This window comes from Grus americana, chromosome 6 (assembly GCF_028858705.1).
Source record: "Grus americana isolate bGruAme1 chromosome 6, bGruAme1.mat, whole genome shotgun sequence".
NCBI classification, from domain to species: Eukaryota; Metazoa; Chordata; class Aves; order Gruiformes; family Gruidae; genus Grus; species Grus americana.
In genome coordinates, this window is record NC_072857.1 from 37769640 (window position 1) to 37783047 (window position 13408).

General features: G+C 43.4%; 1 protein-coding gene across 1 annotated transcript in view; it reads left to right on the forward strand.

Annotated features, from left to right (window-relative positions):
• The first annotated feature begins 4761 nt into the window (after positions 1-4761).
• Positions 4762-13408, forward strand: part of CPS1 (carbamoyl-phosphate synthase 1) — a 92949-nt gene continuing 84302 nt past the window's right edge. Inside the window, exons 1-2 of the mRNA XM_054830164.1 lie at positions 4762-4893; positions 13177-13286. Coding sequence (XP_054686139.1) covers positions 4771-4893; positions 13177-13286 — 233 coding nt within the window. The 5' untranslated portion in view covers positions 4762-4770. The remainder of the gene's footprint in view (positions 4894-13176; positions 13287-13408) is intronic.

The window sequence follows — 13408 nt, forward strand, 5'->3', positions numbered from 1 at the left end:
GCGTTGCTGAACTTCATGTGATTTGCACAAGCCCACCTCTCAAGCCTGTCAAGGTCCCTCTGGATGGCATCTCTTCCCTCCAGCGTGTCGACTGCACCACACAGCTTGGTGTCGTTGGCAAACTTGCTGAGGGTTCTTTAGTAATGGACTGCTACTGTTTGGCTGGACTTCAGGAAGAAGGAAAAATGTACAATCATGTGAGTTGGTAAGGATGAATCAAAATGCAGCACCCGAATCTGAAGATTGTATTTTGATCTACTATGAACCTCTCCCATTAAAACTTAAAATAGCCTTTTCCCCAGACCTCCTCTGAAATAGAACAAACTATGTGGGAAAAAAAACCATGTTCTGGCTGTGGCATAAATAACAGAAGTCAGGAGAGCCGAGGGGTAAGGCTTGCACTTGATTCTTATTCCTTTCAGTTTCTCTCTATATACTCAGGTGAAGATCAGCCTTAGTTTTGAAATTCTTGGCTTGTTGCACTTTGCATCACAATTACAATGTTTTCTAGACATTGTGGGTTTTTCTTTAAATGCTTCATTTGATCTGAGATTGGCTCAAAGCAGCAGATCTGGAAGTGTAACTGAGCTTGCTTTCTCTCCTGCAGCAATCCAAGAGGATCAGGTGATAGGGGATGCCTGGATGCTGTTAGTTCATTTCCATGTGAACAAGATAACTTCAGTTTATCCCCCCCTACATACTGAAAAAAAAGCAAGTTGCGGTCTGTGAGGTAATGGGGTTTGATAGAGTTCTTTGCAGTATGCTGTGAACAAAAATTGTTATCTAGCTCAAACTTACTGTTGTATCCACTGCAGTGATCTTGCTTGATAAACTAACACCTGTTTAGAAAATATATGGCAAATCTTAATATTATTCAGGCACATTCGAAACTCTTCCTGTAAGTTCCTTGGGAAGCAAGTGGAGCTTGCCTTGAAATGGAAGACACTGTTTCCAAATCACTTTGAGGGCTTTTCTGCTAGCCGATGGGGTGGAGGAGGAGAGTATTTGTCTTGTTCCCTGTGGCAGGAGAGAATTTAATTTTTGCTGGCACCTTCAACTATTCTGCTTTTCCACTCAGTATTTTTGAAATGTGTTTTAATGGGCACAAGACAGGGTGGTCAGAAATCATACACAGCCTGACAGATGGCAGGAGAGATTCCCAAAAGCATCTGAAGGACACTTGGGGAAAAAAACCTCCTCTCTTATCTCAGCTACAAGAAGGAGAGTCCAAGCAGTTCACGTGGGCTGCTTGTTATGCTGATCCCAATCCTGAGGAGACTTAGGTCACTGGAGCTCCACTGAGCTGGCAGCAGTTACTTGGGACTTGCACTGACGTGAATCTGGGCCAACGTGCCTAAAATTGGCTCTGATTTCTTGTCTTTCAAGTAAGAATAGAACTATCTTGTGATTTTTACAGAGAACTTGAAAATGAAAAATCCTGCATAGCTTGGTTGCTTATGGCAGAGCTTCCCAGCTGTGATGAGCAGCTTTGGGAGCTTCTGTTTTGGGGTGCCAAACCTGGGGCACCTAAGCAGGGCCTCAAGTTCTTTGAGCACTTCTGAATATCAAGCAGTTTGTTTTAAGCTTCTGAAAATGTAGGCACTTAGCTTTCTTTGAATATCTTGGCCCTGGGGACTTAGAAAGCCACAGACCACTGATTTTGTTTGATTTTTACGGTACAGTGGGACTGTATGATGAATTTCATTTCTGGTGTCTTTCACTTGTGAAGAGTAAGAAAAAGCTCCTCATGTTAATAAGCAGTTTGCTCTCCTTGTCCTACTCCCTATCTGTGTAGGATACAGTGTAAATGAATATGAACCAAAAGGTAGCCTGCCTTTTTCTAGACAGCTATGCCAAGTCTAAGACCATGTTAAGGAAGCCCGAGTTGTGAGTACTTCCCCCCCGCCTAGTATTTGAACTGAGCGAATCTTCTGCCTTCGTGACTTTGCTTTCCTGATTTCTCTGTTCTCCTTTTTCCACTCTTCTATGGTTGATTTCTTTTTCCTTATTGGTTCCTTGTTTCTTAGTGATTCTGCCTTTTCTGAAGGTCTTTATGTTAAGTGAAGCTCATACTTAAGATCTGTCCAAACCACAGAAGGCTTGTTTGTATGTTGACAGATTTTTCTGAACTGAGGTGTCTCTCGGGAATACCTGATATATTTTCTGGCCTTAAAAAGTCAACAGTTCATCACCTCATTTTAGCAGTGAGACAAATAGCTTGGATGTTTTTTCCTGTTTCTGGCAGAGGGAAGTTCCTCCATGATGTTGGAGGCTTTGAAAAGGAAGGTGGTTCTTACACTGGAGGGATACTTTCCTGATCTCCGAAGGTCTGAAGTGGGCTTAATCAATTTTGATAATAAAACATGGATGAAAAAAAAAAAAGGGAAGACAGCAGGGTCAAATCTATAGCAGTAGTCAATGGGGCATCCTTGCTGCGGAGGTGATGCAGGAAAGTAGGTTTTTGCCTGTTGTTCCCCTATATAGCATTTAATTCATTCTTAATGTACAGCTGCCAGATGAGATCTGTGTATGTACTGCAGATCCCTGACAAACAGAATCCAGTTCATGATGTGGTTATGCAGCTGTTTTCACCTGGCAAAAGATGCCGCTCTGCCAAAAGGCATGGTCCTTTTTCTGCTCGCTTCTGTCCCCCTGTTTGTGATGAGAGGAAAGGGTTAGTTTTAGCTGGATCCACCTGCCTCATTGTGCAGCCACATTGAAACTCAGGTGGTGGAAGGGGGTAGCTGGGAATTAGCAGTTAGGGGGCAGAAACTGGCAGTGTGAATTGGTTCTGTTTCAAACACACGTATACCCAGGGCCCAAAGTAACTTCCTGATGTTGGCAGAGAGTAAGATGAAGTGTAGAGTTTGCCCTTCAGTATAGCCATAACAAAGGGTAGTGCTTGTAACCTTCCAAATGCTATGTGGGACATCCGTGGCAGCGTAAAGCTAACATAATGTGAAATGTGACTTTGGAAGAAAGCTAACTTCTTGCATGTGTGAGCGCACGTGTGTTTGTATATTAAGATGGCCTTTCTTGTACAAGGTATAGGTCTTTGCAGTGCATTCACTTATAAGCGTGCCTTTGCTTTCTGTACATCTCCTCTCCCGAGTGTATATCCAACCTGGCTCACTGCAGGCTAGAGCCAAGGTAATAGAGGAATAGCTAACAAAAACATTTCCTAGTTCCCTAGGCTTTCTTTTTTTTTGTTTGCAAAAAGTGAAATCCATGTGTCTCAAGCTCCTTCTATGAATCAGAGTGACTGTCAAGTATCTTCTTGTAGGAAAAATGGTTATGTCTTTCCTAAACCACACTCAAATTACCAGGGAACATTGGTGGCTTGCTTCTTCCAGCTCTGCACACTTGTAGAGCTCGTGTTAAAGCAGTGAGCTCCTCTACGCCCAGTCTGTCTTCCACCCTATCGCTGTCTGTCTCGTTCAGTCATCTGGATTCAGGCCTTTCCCATGTGTTTCTCATCCAAGGCTCCAGTAAGCTCTCCACATTGCAGAGGGTACCCAAACCCATTGCCCTCTCTTCTCTACCTTTTATTATGTGTGTGACGGTTCAACCTGGTGGGAAATATTTTCTTGTGATACTTGCATCAATTTAGACTAATCTCAAACTACTGTGTACAAAGAAGTCCAGATTATTACTGTCAGTGATTAGAAAAGGTCACCTGAATCCTTTATAGCAGTATATGTCCAGCTGCAAAAAAAAGTGTGTATCTTTTTTTTTTTCCCTTGCTCTGAGCTAATTGAAGCTTTGATCACCTGGGTTTCAAAAGATGCCTCACCATTTTAGTTCTTGAAGAATAATAATGTGCATGCTTCTGCCACAGCTTTCGTCTTCATTAGGCATTTTCATGTCTGGCTAATGAGGAACATCATTCTTTTTGAAGATGATAGTGTAGGGTTATAGGGAATATGTGATAGTTACAAAGGTCTATAGTCAGTTAGTTAGATAGCATATGGAACATTTCACCTTATTTCAGCTGTTGTCTATTGAAATTTTACCAAAAGACAGTTTTCTCTTGCAACCATTTGTTTTTCCTGGTGATTTCTTCTTCATTTATTTGGGGAGGGGCAGCACTCTGAGACCTGTGCTAGGGCTTCTAGTGACTGTGTACTCTCCAAACACAGAATAAAAAGATTACGGCTTTCCACAGAATTTGGTCTTCCCACTTGTTTTAGTACAAGTACACTTGAGGCAGTCCCAGGCTATCCCACTAGCTAACATGTGGACCCCAGATCACAAGTTGGAGAGCACTCAAGCACACTATGAACAGACTCTCTTAATTTGCCTGGACCACGTGCTGTTAGGAGAACAAGTGGTGCTGTTCCTTGTCTCTTACTGAAAAGTGTTTGTTTCAGAGCATGAGATCTGTCTTCGTTGCTGTGGGTGTGATTTCTCTAGCAGGTTTTGCTGTCTCCCAGCAGACAGGGCTAGCGTCTGGCCTGTGATGCAACCCCTACAACAGTGCTCAGATACCAACCTGAAGAACAGTGTTGCAAGGGTGTCTAAGCAAGCACCCCTCCAAGGAGGGGCGGGAGGAGGTGGGGCTGCTCCAGGGGCTTTTAATGGCAGAATAAATGAGAAGGTGTAGGGCAGTGCTGTACAGTCAGTCCAGCGCGCCCGCTGTGTCTCTGTTCTCTTCCCCTGTAATCTGCAAGAGTATATTGTCTGCACCAAACCTTGAAGAAACACCTACAAGCAGATTTTTGTTTTGTCTTGTTTCCTTTACACTTCAGTTACCGATCAGCAACTTTCAAGATGACAAGAATTTTGACAGCTTGCAAAGTGGCGAAGGCTTTGAAAGGCAGATTGGAGTTTTGCAATGTGTCTGCTGATCACTGGAGTTTCTCAAGGACTGGTACCAGGTTGCTGAGCATCAAGGTAACAGTAACTGAGCTACTGTGGTTTAATAGATGTGTTTGGCATGCTGAGAGATAGCTCCCTGAAGATAACAAGGCTTACCTAGACACATAAAATTGAACCGAAAGAGATTTGTCTGAACCCTAAGCAAGGGGATTGTCTGTCTAAATGGTTTTATTAGCTGAGCAAACACACTTTTTGTGTAGTCTGGAGTGGCAATTATAGGGTAAACGGCACCAAAAGGTGGAAGTTCAGGGTTTCAGTTAATTATTATATGGTATTTTCTTTAGAAACACCCCACCCTTCTGTAGGACTGATAGCTAACAGAGCAGATCTTTCAGTCCATACAAGCATGAATCAGCCAGATATTTAAAAACATGCATCACTTGAAACGTGATTAATCCTATTGGATCCACAAAGGATTCATTTTCAATGCATTGGAAACCACAATGGCTCTGAGATTAATTGGAAAGGTAGGCAACTCTTTGTGAATGCATCAGTGTATCAGCTCTTGATTTATTGGGGCTGGAACCGCTTAGTTCACTTCCCCAACTTTGTTCTGCTCTTTGTTACAAGAGCTACATCTGGCCAGCTTTGCTAGTGTAACTCTGGCATGTGTGGCAGAGCACAGTGGCGAAATGGGACTTTCTGTGTGAATTCTGTAGCCCTGGCAGTGTTTTGTCATTGTGTACTTTGCATGGAAAAGAGGCTCTTAAAGTGTATCCTGTTGAATCAACAGTGTAATAGAATGAGCAACCGGAGGAGTGATGTTTCAGTGGGTGGTAGGGAAGAGCTCCTAAAGACTTGGGCTGTGGGAATCCAGTGGATGCTGCCTTACCTAGGCAGGGTGGAGTAAAGGGCTGATCAGTATTGTTTCTGGCCACTGAGGACTAGAGTTTCTCTTACCTGTCCCATGGCCACCAATTATTTTTTTTCAGGAGTTCTCTGAGGTCCCGGCAACAGACCCATTACTTTTAAAACAAGAATTAGCTGCAGGGAAAAATTGGATAAGGAAAGAGGCATTGCTGTTTTCATCCCTTCCTTCAGCATGTGAGTTCTCAGTTTAGCTTTGTCCCACCTGCATTTAAAAACAGAGCCTGTGTTGGGATGAGCGTTCTTGCTAATGGAACTGTCTTCCCCTTGCAGAGAGTGCCTAGCAGGCATGAACTCTTACCTTGTTCACTGTCTTAAAACACAGCACAGTAATCTTCCTCCCAGCAGATAGATCCTCACTCTGCAATCAGATCTGACTTAGGAGGAAGTTACTCTGCCTTGTGATGACAACAGGAGCCCTACTTGTGAATTAGAAAGCCATCATGGTTACCAGTTTCTGCAGCTGCACCATTTGAAGAGGTAGTAGGGCTCTGGCATGAGGAGCAAGTTCCTTGGTTGTTCCTCAGGCTGGTGAAGCTATGTTGGTTTGACACTGACCACACATTAAAACTATGTCATAGCCCTCAGATGGGGCAGTGCCATCTCTCACATCTTCCAGGGGAGGTGACAGCTGCTATTGTTCCATTTTGAAATCTCAGTACTGGGCTAGAAAGCCTCTCTTGGTGTGACAGAGCAAATTGTAACACAACTTGAAGAATCTCTTTGGGCTTTGTGCTTCAAATTCAAATGGGATAAGAGAAAATGGAGACAATTTTACTGCCAGTACTACTGGATGAGTGGAACCTGTGAATGCACTAAGAGGTGCTGTTGACAAATGGCACAGTGTCTAGGGGATAGGAGCCCAGGATTCATACTTGGCTGCTTGGCTTATGACTGGTGATGGCCTATAGCATCAGTGTGCTGATGCTATGTATTGTAGAACAGGAGTCCATGCAGGTACACTCAAGTTCACTAGGGTTTTAGAAACTAATCAAGCCAACTAAGCAGCACCGAAGAGTTCTGCTGGAATGCCATCCTTGCTTGTCTCTATTGCCTCTGATACCTCTCTTGATTTTTGAAGCTGGGTCAGTTATTTCTGCCATGCTCTGTGGAGTACAGCAGTTGAAGCCTTGTGATGCACAGAGAAGTGAGTTCAAAGACACTTTAGTCTGTAGTTATAAGTCTGCTGCAGTAAAAAGCATCTTCCACTGGTAAAGCTTTGTAGGCCATGGTTAGGATTGCTGGTTCAGCTTTTGATGAGACACTGTCTTTCTTTACACATTCCAGGATAATTCTGGTAGGCACCTGCAGTAGGCTGGATCTGATGCATTCTTATACTGATGGATTAGCATCTGAAGTTTGGATTTGGCATCTTAAATGACAGATTGATGGTGTTAGGTACAGGTTTTGTCACTCATTCAAGGACTGCACAGTGACAGACATACAAGGTCGTATCTCATAACACTGAGGCATCCAATTAAGAAGTTTCATGCTCATGGCAAAATGCTGCCCTACTCTGATGGAGTTACAGTACCAGCTGTTCTAGCATCTACTTAATTCTGTGCTTGTAAAGCTAAAGAGTGGTCACTCAAAGCCAACACCACCAATGCTGAAGGCAACGAGAATGAATACCTATTAAGAAAGCAATGCCAAGTGAAACCCTTGGGAGCTATTTAACCTTAGTCCCAGCAATTGCAAATACACCTGAGGTGGGTCAGAATGAATTGGGCCCTCTTTCTGTTTCAAGGTGTTTCAGGGTGGCCAAGACCTACTGTGGATCTGAAGTGCTGAGTCCGGTAAAGCATTTGTACCTGCACTGTGACTAGTTAGCTCACCACAAGGTGTGGTGCTAGCTAGCCCCAGAAGTCTCTTTCTGACATATATTATGTGGCATCTTCTGCCTTGGCATTGGCACTGGGTTTTTTCCTTACTAGACTTGCTTATTTGAGTTCAATACCTACAGGAGCTTGTGCTGTCAGAGTGAACACTTGAACTCATGGAGAGTAAGAAGAGCGATATCTAGTGTAGTTTAGGAGCCTGTGGCTCCTGACATCTCGGCTCAGATTTTTCATACCACCTTTGCTGGGGGCCATGTGATTCTGTTTGAATTCAAAATCTGGAATACAAAAACTTGAACCTTTCCTGGCCTGGGGCTTTTGCTTTAAGACAGTGACAGGCTTATACACCTTTTTCCATGGGACATACAGAAGCAGAAGTGGAAGAGACTCTCTAATATACATATGCAGGCAGTAAAGCAGCAGGCCTGAGGGAAAATTTAAGCATAAGTAGTCCTAAAAAGCCAACCTATTGCATAGCTTTGCATCAGGGTGTAGAAATTAACTGTAGTTGTGAGACAAGTGACCAAGTAGTGACTTACGACTGGGTTTGGGTGTTCCAGCCATCATTAGGAGTAATGGATATTTGTAAGAAGTTTGGAGAAAGAGTGAAATGCAAAGTAATTAAGGTGCGTGGGCTAATGGCAGTATAGGTAATGATCCCATTCTCCCATTATTGTAGGCTTAAATGAGCATTTAGTTGCCTTTTACTGCTTTTTCTCAGTGGGCTATTTTAGGGAGCATAACAAAATACAATGAAAACATGTTTCTAACCTATGTATAAGCTAAGGAAAGTATTAGAGAACATGAGGGAGAGGTGGTAGTTTTAGTAGAGTGCCTAATAATTCTTCTCCCAAGCCTGTTTTCTGTTTTCTGTCCAGTTAAACTCAGCCTATGTGGGGAAACACCATTGTAGGTGAGCAGTCTGAGATGTGGGGACTCATAGGTCCGTGTTTCTCTATTGCATCCCATCCTTCAGTTCTAAAGGAGAGATGGAGCGTCCATGAGTGAAAGAGGGGCACAGAGAGCAGATCAGAGACCTCTGTGGGCTCTCTGTAGGGGTGCTTAGCATCACTGGTTTCAGGGTAATCAAGCTTCTCTGTAATTCAGGAATGGGCAGAGAGACTGCAGCTCGAAGCTCGTATCATTTAATGCTCGTCTGAGGCCAATGTAGTTAAATGGGGATGTAAAGAGTAGTACGAGCAATAAATAGGTGGCTTGTAACAGTATAGCTGGCTCAGTAAGGAGAGGATTGGGAGAGCTATAAAAACCACCAGGAGCAAGCTAAAAATATAGTTAGAAATGAGAGGGGGAAGAGGAAAATTTTTGAGCACTGGCTTTAGAAACTATTTCAGATTACTGTAAAAGGGCTCTTCAAATAGGTTTTGAGGCAGGTGGAAAGTAACTGAAGAAAATGACTGCATGCGAAGCAGAGAGATGAGTGAAGAGGTGAAAGATCCATCACAGGCTACACCACTCCTCCCTCTTTGGAGATGAAAGTGAAGGGGAGGTAAAACAGAGTCTATTCCCTTAGAGGTGGGGGGAACTTAGGGAGCTGCTTCTGTGGGGAAGAGAAGGGCTGCTCATTTCCTTGGGTGCTCAGTGACTTCTGCTAGGTGCCTCACGTGTCTTGGTTCCCCCTCCTCCTTTGATTTTTGTCACAAATATTTGTGGCATTGTTGCGAACAGCCTTAAGAAGAGTTCAAGTTGTAGGACCTGTGACTTTTCTACCATGGTACCTGTGCTGCATTTCTGGCTTTGCTTTCTCTTTGGCTTGGACAGTAGAGGAACTAATCCAAAGCTTTTCTGTGAAGTTAGCCTAAGTGTGAATCTTCTTCGGCTTATCCCAAGACACCAACCTGGCTTTTGATTCATTCTTTATTCTTGCCTTTCCTTCTTTTTTTAATTTTAGCCAGAAGCAAATGTGCTAAAATAAAATTATATATATAAAAAAAGAGTTGACAAAGGAAGTCTTGACTGTTAGCAATGTCCAGATAGATTTCCAGCCTGTGATGGCATAGTACTTACTAGAAGATATATTTTTCTACCAAAAACTCCTCCTTTGTTGCTGGTTATTTGGTCTTGTGAGCGGATGTAGCATAGTCCTGGCACCAGCCTTCTACTGTAGAAGAAATCTGGTGGCTTTTGGCTTCTTCTGCGCTTCTGATATGTCAGCAGTTACGTAGCCAGCCAGACTTGTGTGCCAAGAAATGCGGCAGAGGCTGTTGTGCGGTGTGGAATCATGGCCTTCCTTTACAAAGGAGGTATTTTATCATCTTAGTACTGGAGGGGAATAAACTGGCCTGCACTGAAACTGAGGGGTTTCTTTGGAGGGGAAAAACTGGTTGCTCTGAGGCAAATAGAAAAGAGGAAAAATTACCTGTTCATTTTCTAGTACAGGGGTTTATAGCAGACATGCTTTAAAAAGCAAATTGTACTGCAGATCTTTTGAGATTTTTGCAGATCTTTATCATCCATCCTGTAGATGGGAAGGGCTGCTAGAGCAGAGATTTTACTGGAACTAAATGAATCTGTTTTTTTTTTTATTTATTGGTTTGTGGGGTTTTTTAACTGCTACAGTGCTTTGTTTACTTCATGTGTGAAGTGCTTAGTGAAGTGGGACCTGAATTAGTTAACTCTTCAAGTTGCTTTGACAGACTGCACAAAGTCTAGCAACACTGCAGCCACAGCATGACCCTTTCTGTTAGCCATCTCCATCCTCAAAGCTCTTCAAGAGCCCTGCAGCCTCTCTGGAGCACAGGGAGCTCTGCTAACGGAAAAGCTACTGGCGTATAGGAAAGTGAAATCAGATTGCAAACGGTGTGTTTCACATTGAGAGTGTGTGTGGAAGAAACATTGTAGTTGAGACTACAATGGAGATTTATCTGAGACTATGTGGGGATGCTTCTGAGAAGGGTGGAGACAAAAGGACCTCAAGGAAGCTCTGGGATTTTTGTTTATTTCTTGCTTCTTGTTTTTTTGAAAGTGAAAATCTCTCCCAACTAATCCCTGATTGAGCCAACTGGCCTTCTCTATAGTCTGTAAATCACTTTTCACATTAAAAACAAAACTGAAAAGACAAGGTAGGCTGGCAGCTTAGGGATACGGTAACACCTCCGCTGGAAATGTAAGCAAGAATAATTGCTTCTAGAATGCTCAACAAACAAACCAACCACTTATTTGATTTATTGTTCTTAATTAAGGGAGGGAAACATTTGAACATCTATCCCTTGCTATAGCTGAACTTGCAGGCAGGTTATGATTGCTCAGGGACGTTCTTCTGCATTACTTGAACACTGTGTAGGGGCTCTAATAGTACAATGGGGGCTTCTGTTCAACAGAAATTATTTCTTTGCTGATCTGGTGTGTAGAAGGGGCAGGTGGCCTGTGGTGGGAGGAAATACCTGCAGATTCCTGTCAAGTACTATACTGAAGGTGAGGCTCTAAAGGTCAGTGATCTGGATTTTGGCCCTCAGGAATTAGATGGATCTTAACTTTCCTGGTCATTCCACTGTTGTGGACTTTGCTTCCTGAAGGATTCTCCCAGGCTATGTTTGCAGTTGGGACTGCAATTACCCCAGCTTGTACCAACGAGTGGTAGGACTTGCTTGAACTGGAGTTGATATTTGGGTGGACTCAAATATGTGGCCTGCTGGGCGAAGGGTTCCATCTCTTGAAACAAAGGCTGAGAGAAACTGGTTCTTACAGTCAGTCTCCCACATCAGCAGTGTGGGCTGGGTTTTCAGCAGGCTTCAGAAAGGGCAGAGGTGCTGTACAAAGCCCAGTCTGAGGCACCCAGGCAACCTCTGCACTTTGTAATCCTTTGAGTGTGTGGCAGCTTTCTGTTATGAGACACTTAGTGAGATAAGGGAGCTGACCAAACTGTAATTTTTATTTGGGCTAAATCTAAAACCACAAAAAGCTATATTTACAACTGGGGAGGGAGGGGATTTTGGTGTTGCTGACTACCCCATCCAATGGTGTGGGAAAAAGGTTCAGAAAACAATGGCTAAACCTTTTAAGAATGACTGGACGTTTGACATTAATGAGGAAAAAATGCAAGGCTAAAAGCATCCCAGATGCACAGAATTCAATTACTTGGCAGCGCAGTTTGATTTTTAGTGTATTTTGCACTACATTAGTAATTGATCTGTGCAGTATTTGTAACTGCAGAGGAGCTCTAGATGAATGTTTGCCATGACTGTTACAAAATGTTCAGTGCTGGGAATGAAATTTCTCCTTGCTGTGATTGTTCATCTGACTTACGGCTAATGGAAAGTAGCTCTCCTGCTCCTTTCTACAGCAAATTGATCTTGATTTTTTCTTTAAAAAAAGTCCCAGTAAGAGGAATTGTTCTGTAAAAAACCCAATATGAAGTTAAATCATGGTGAGAGCTGCTGCCTGGTGGACACACTTGGCACATCTCCTGTGGCGCAGACCATTGGGGTTTTTGCACTGGTGGTCACTCTGTGACTGCAGCTCTGTGCCCAGGAGGCAGCTGCACTTGCATTCCAGAAGTGGAAGTTTCTCAGAGTCCAAATTCTTTTAAGCCCAGAAATTCATTGGCAAATCTATTTCCAGCTTTGCTTATTCTGTCTCTTCCCCTGCATGTCATCAGTGATCCTGCTGTCTCCCAACTCATTCTGTCATTTCTGTTGTGCATATACTCATTTTTTTGGTAGAAGCTGGAGTTACCAGGTGGTTTTCCATCCAATTCCTGGACAGGTGAAGAAAGGTTTAGTTTCCAAATGAGGCAAAAGAGGGTGTGTTTAGTCCGTGCAAAGACCCAACTGTGCCACTGAATCTCTTAATGACTTTTACAAAAGTCACTCTCTGTGTCCCATTTTCCTGAGCTGTAAAATAGTGATTAAGCCTATAAGGGATCCCATGGTTAGTGTGGGACTCAGTTCTGCTAAACACTCTCTGAAAGAGGTGCAGTTTTATAGGAAGTTTTCCTCTAGGCTGCTTGTTCTGTATCCACTTCTTCCAGGACAAATTATGCTTATCCCTGAGGTAACTGAGACCACGAGTGTCCGTCTGATCCACAAGTTCCTCTCTTCTTGTGTCCTACAGCAGAATGGGCTGGCGTTTTGAATTTTGCCATCTGACACCAGTCCAACTAAGCATACACTTAGTGGCTTAGCTGTACAGTTGCAACAGGAGTTAAGCACCTATCAAAGGTCACAGCTGGATGAGAGCCAGCGTACTCAGCAGCAAGCCTTGAGCAAACATCGAGGAGAGAGGCGATCCTTTCCCTACAGTTATGATATTGCTTAGTTGCAAGATACAATTGGTGGAAGAAATTAACAAAGTGATATGGAAGGGTGATCCCACAGTAATAGCAGCACATGCTCTGCTTGTGGTGAGGTTTGCCAGTTGCCTTGCCCTCATTAGGAGCACAATGTTTCCTAAGTGTTAGAAAGAAAAAGAGCATCAGGACACTAGTAAAACAGACAGTACCTTGGCAGCTGGGAATGGGAGAGGGGCAGGAATACTTACAATGTGAAGTATGAAAGGCAGGTGTCCTAGGTGTTACCTGTATAAACATCAAGCCTTTTCCTCCTGTATTTGAGTCTCTTCGTGTGCCTTTCTCTAGGCGCAGACAGCGAACTTGGTGCTGGAAGATGGGACGAAGATGAAGGGCTATTCTTTTGGCTATCCATCCTCCACAGCAGGGGAAGTCGTATTCAACACTGGTCTTTCTGGGTAAGGCAAAAGCAAATGAGATATAAGCACCAAAACTTCTCTGGGAGCTTGTTACAGTGTGAAAGCTGCTTTTTCCAAGCTCATAAGGTCCTGATCAAAGTGTGTAGTGTTCTGTATAAGAA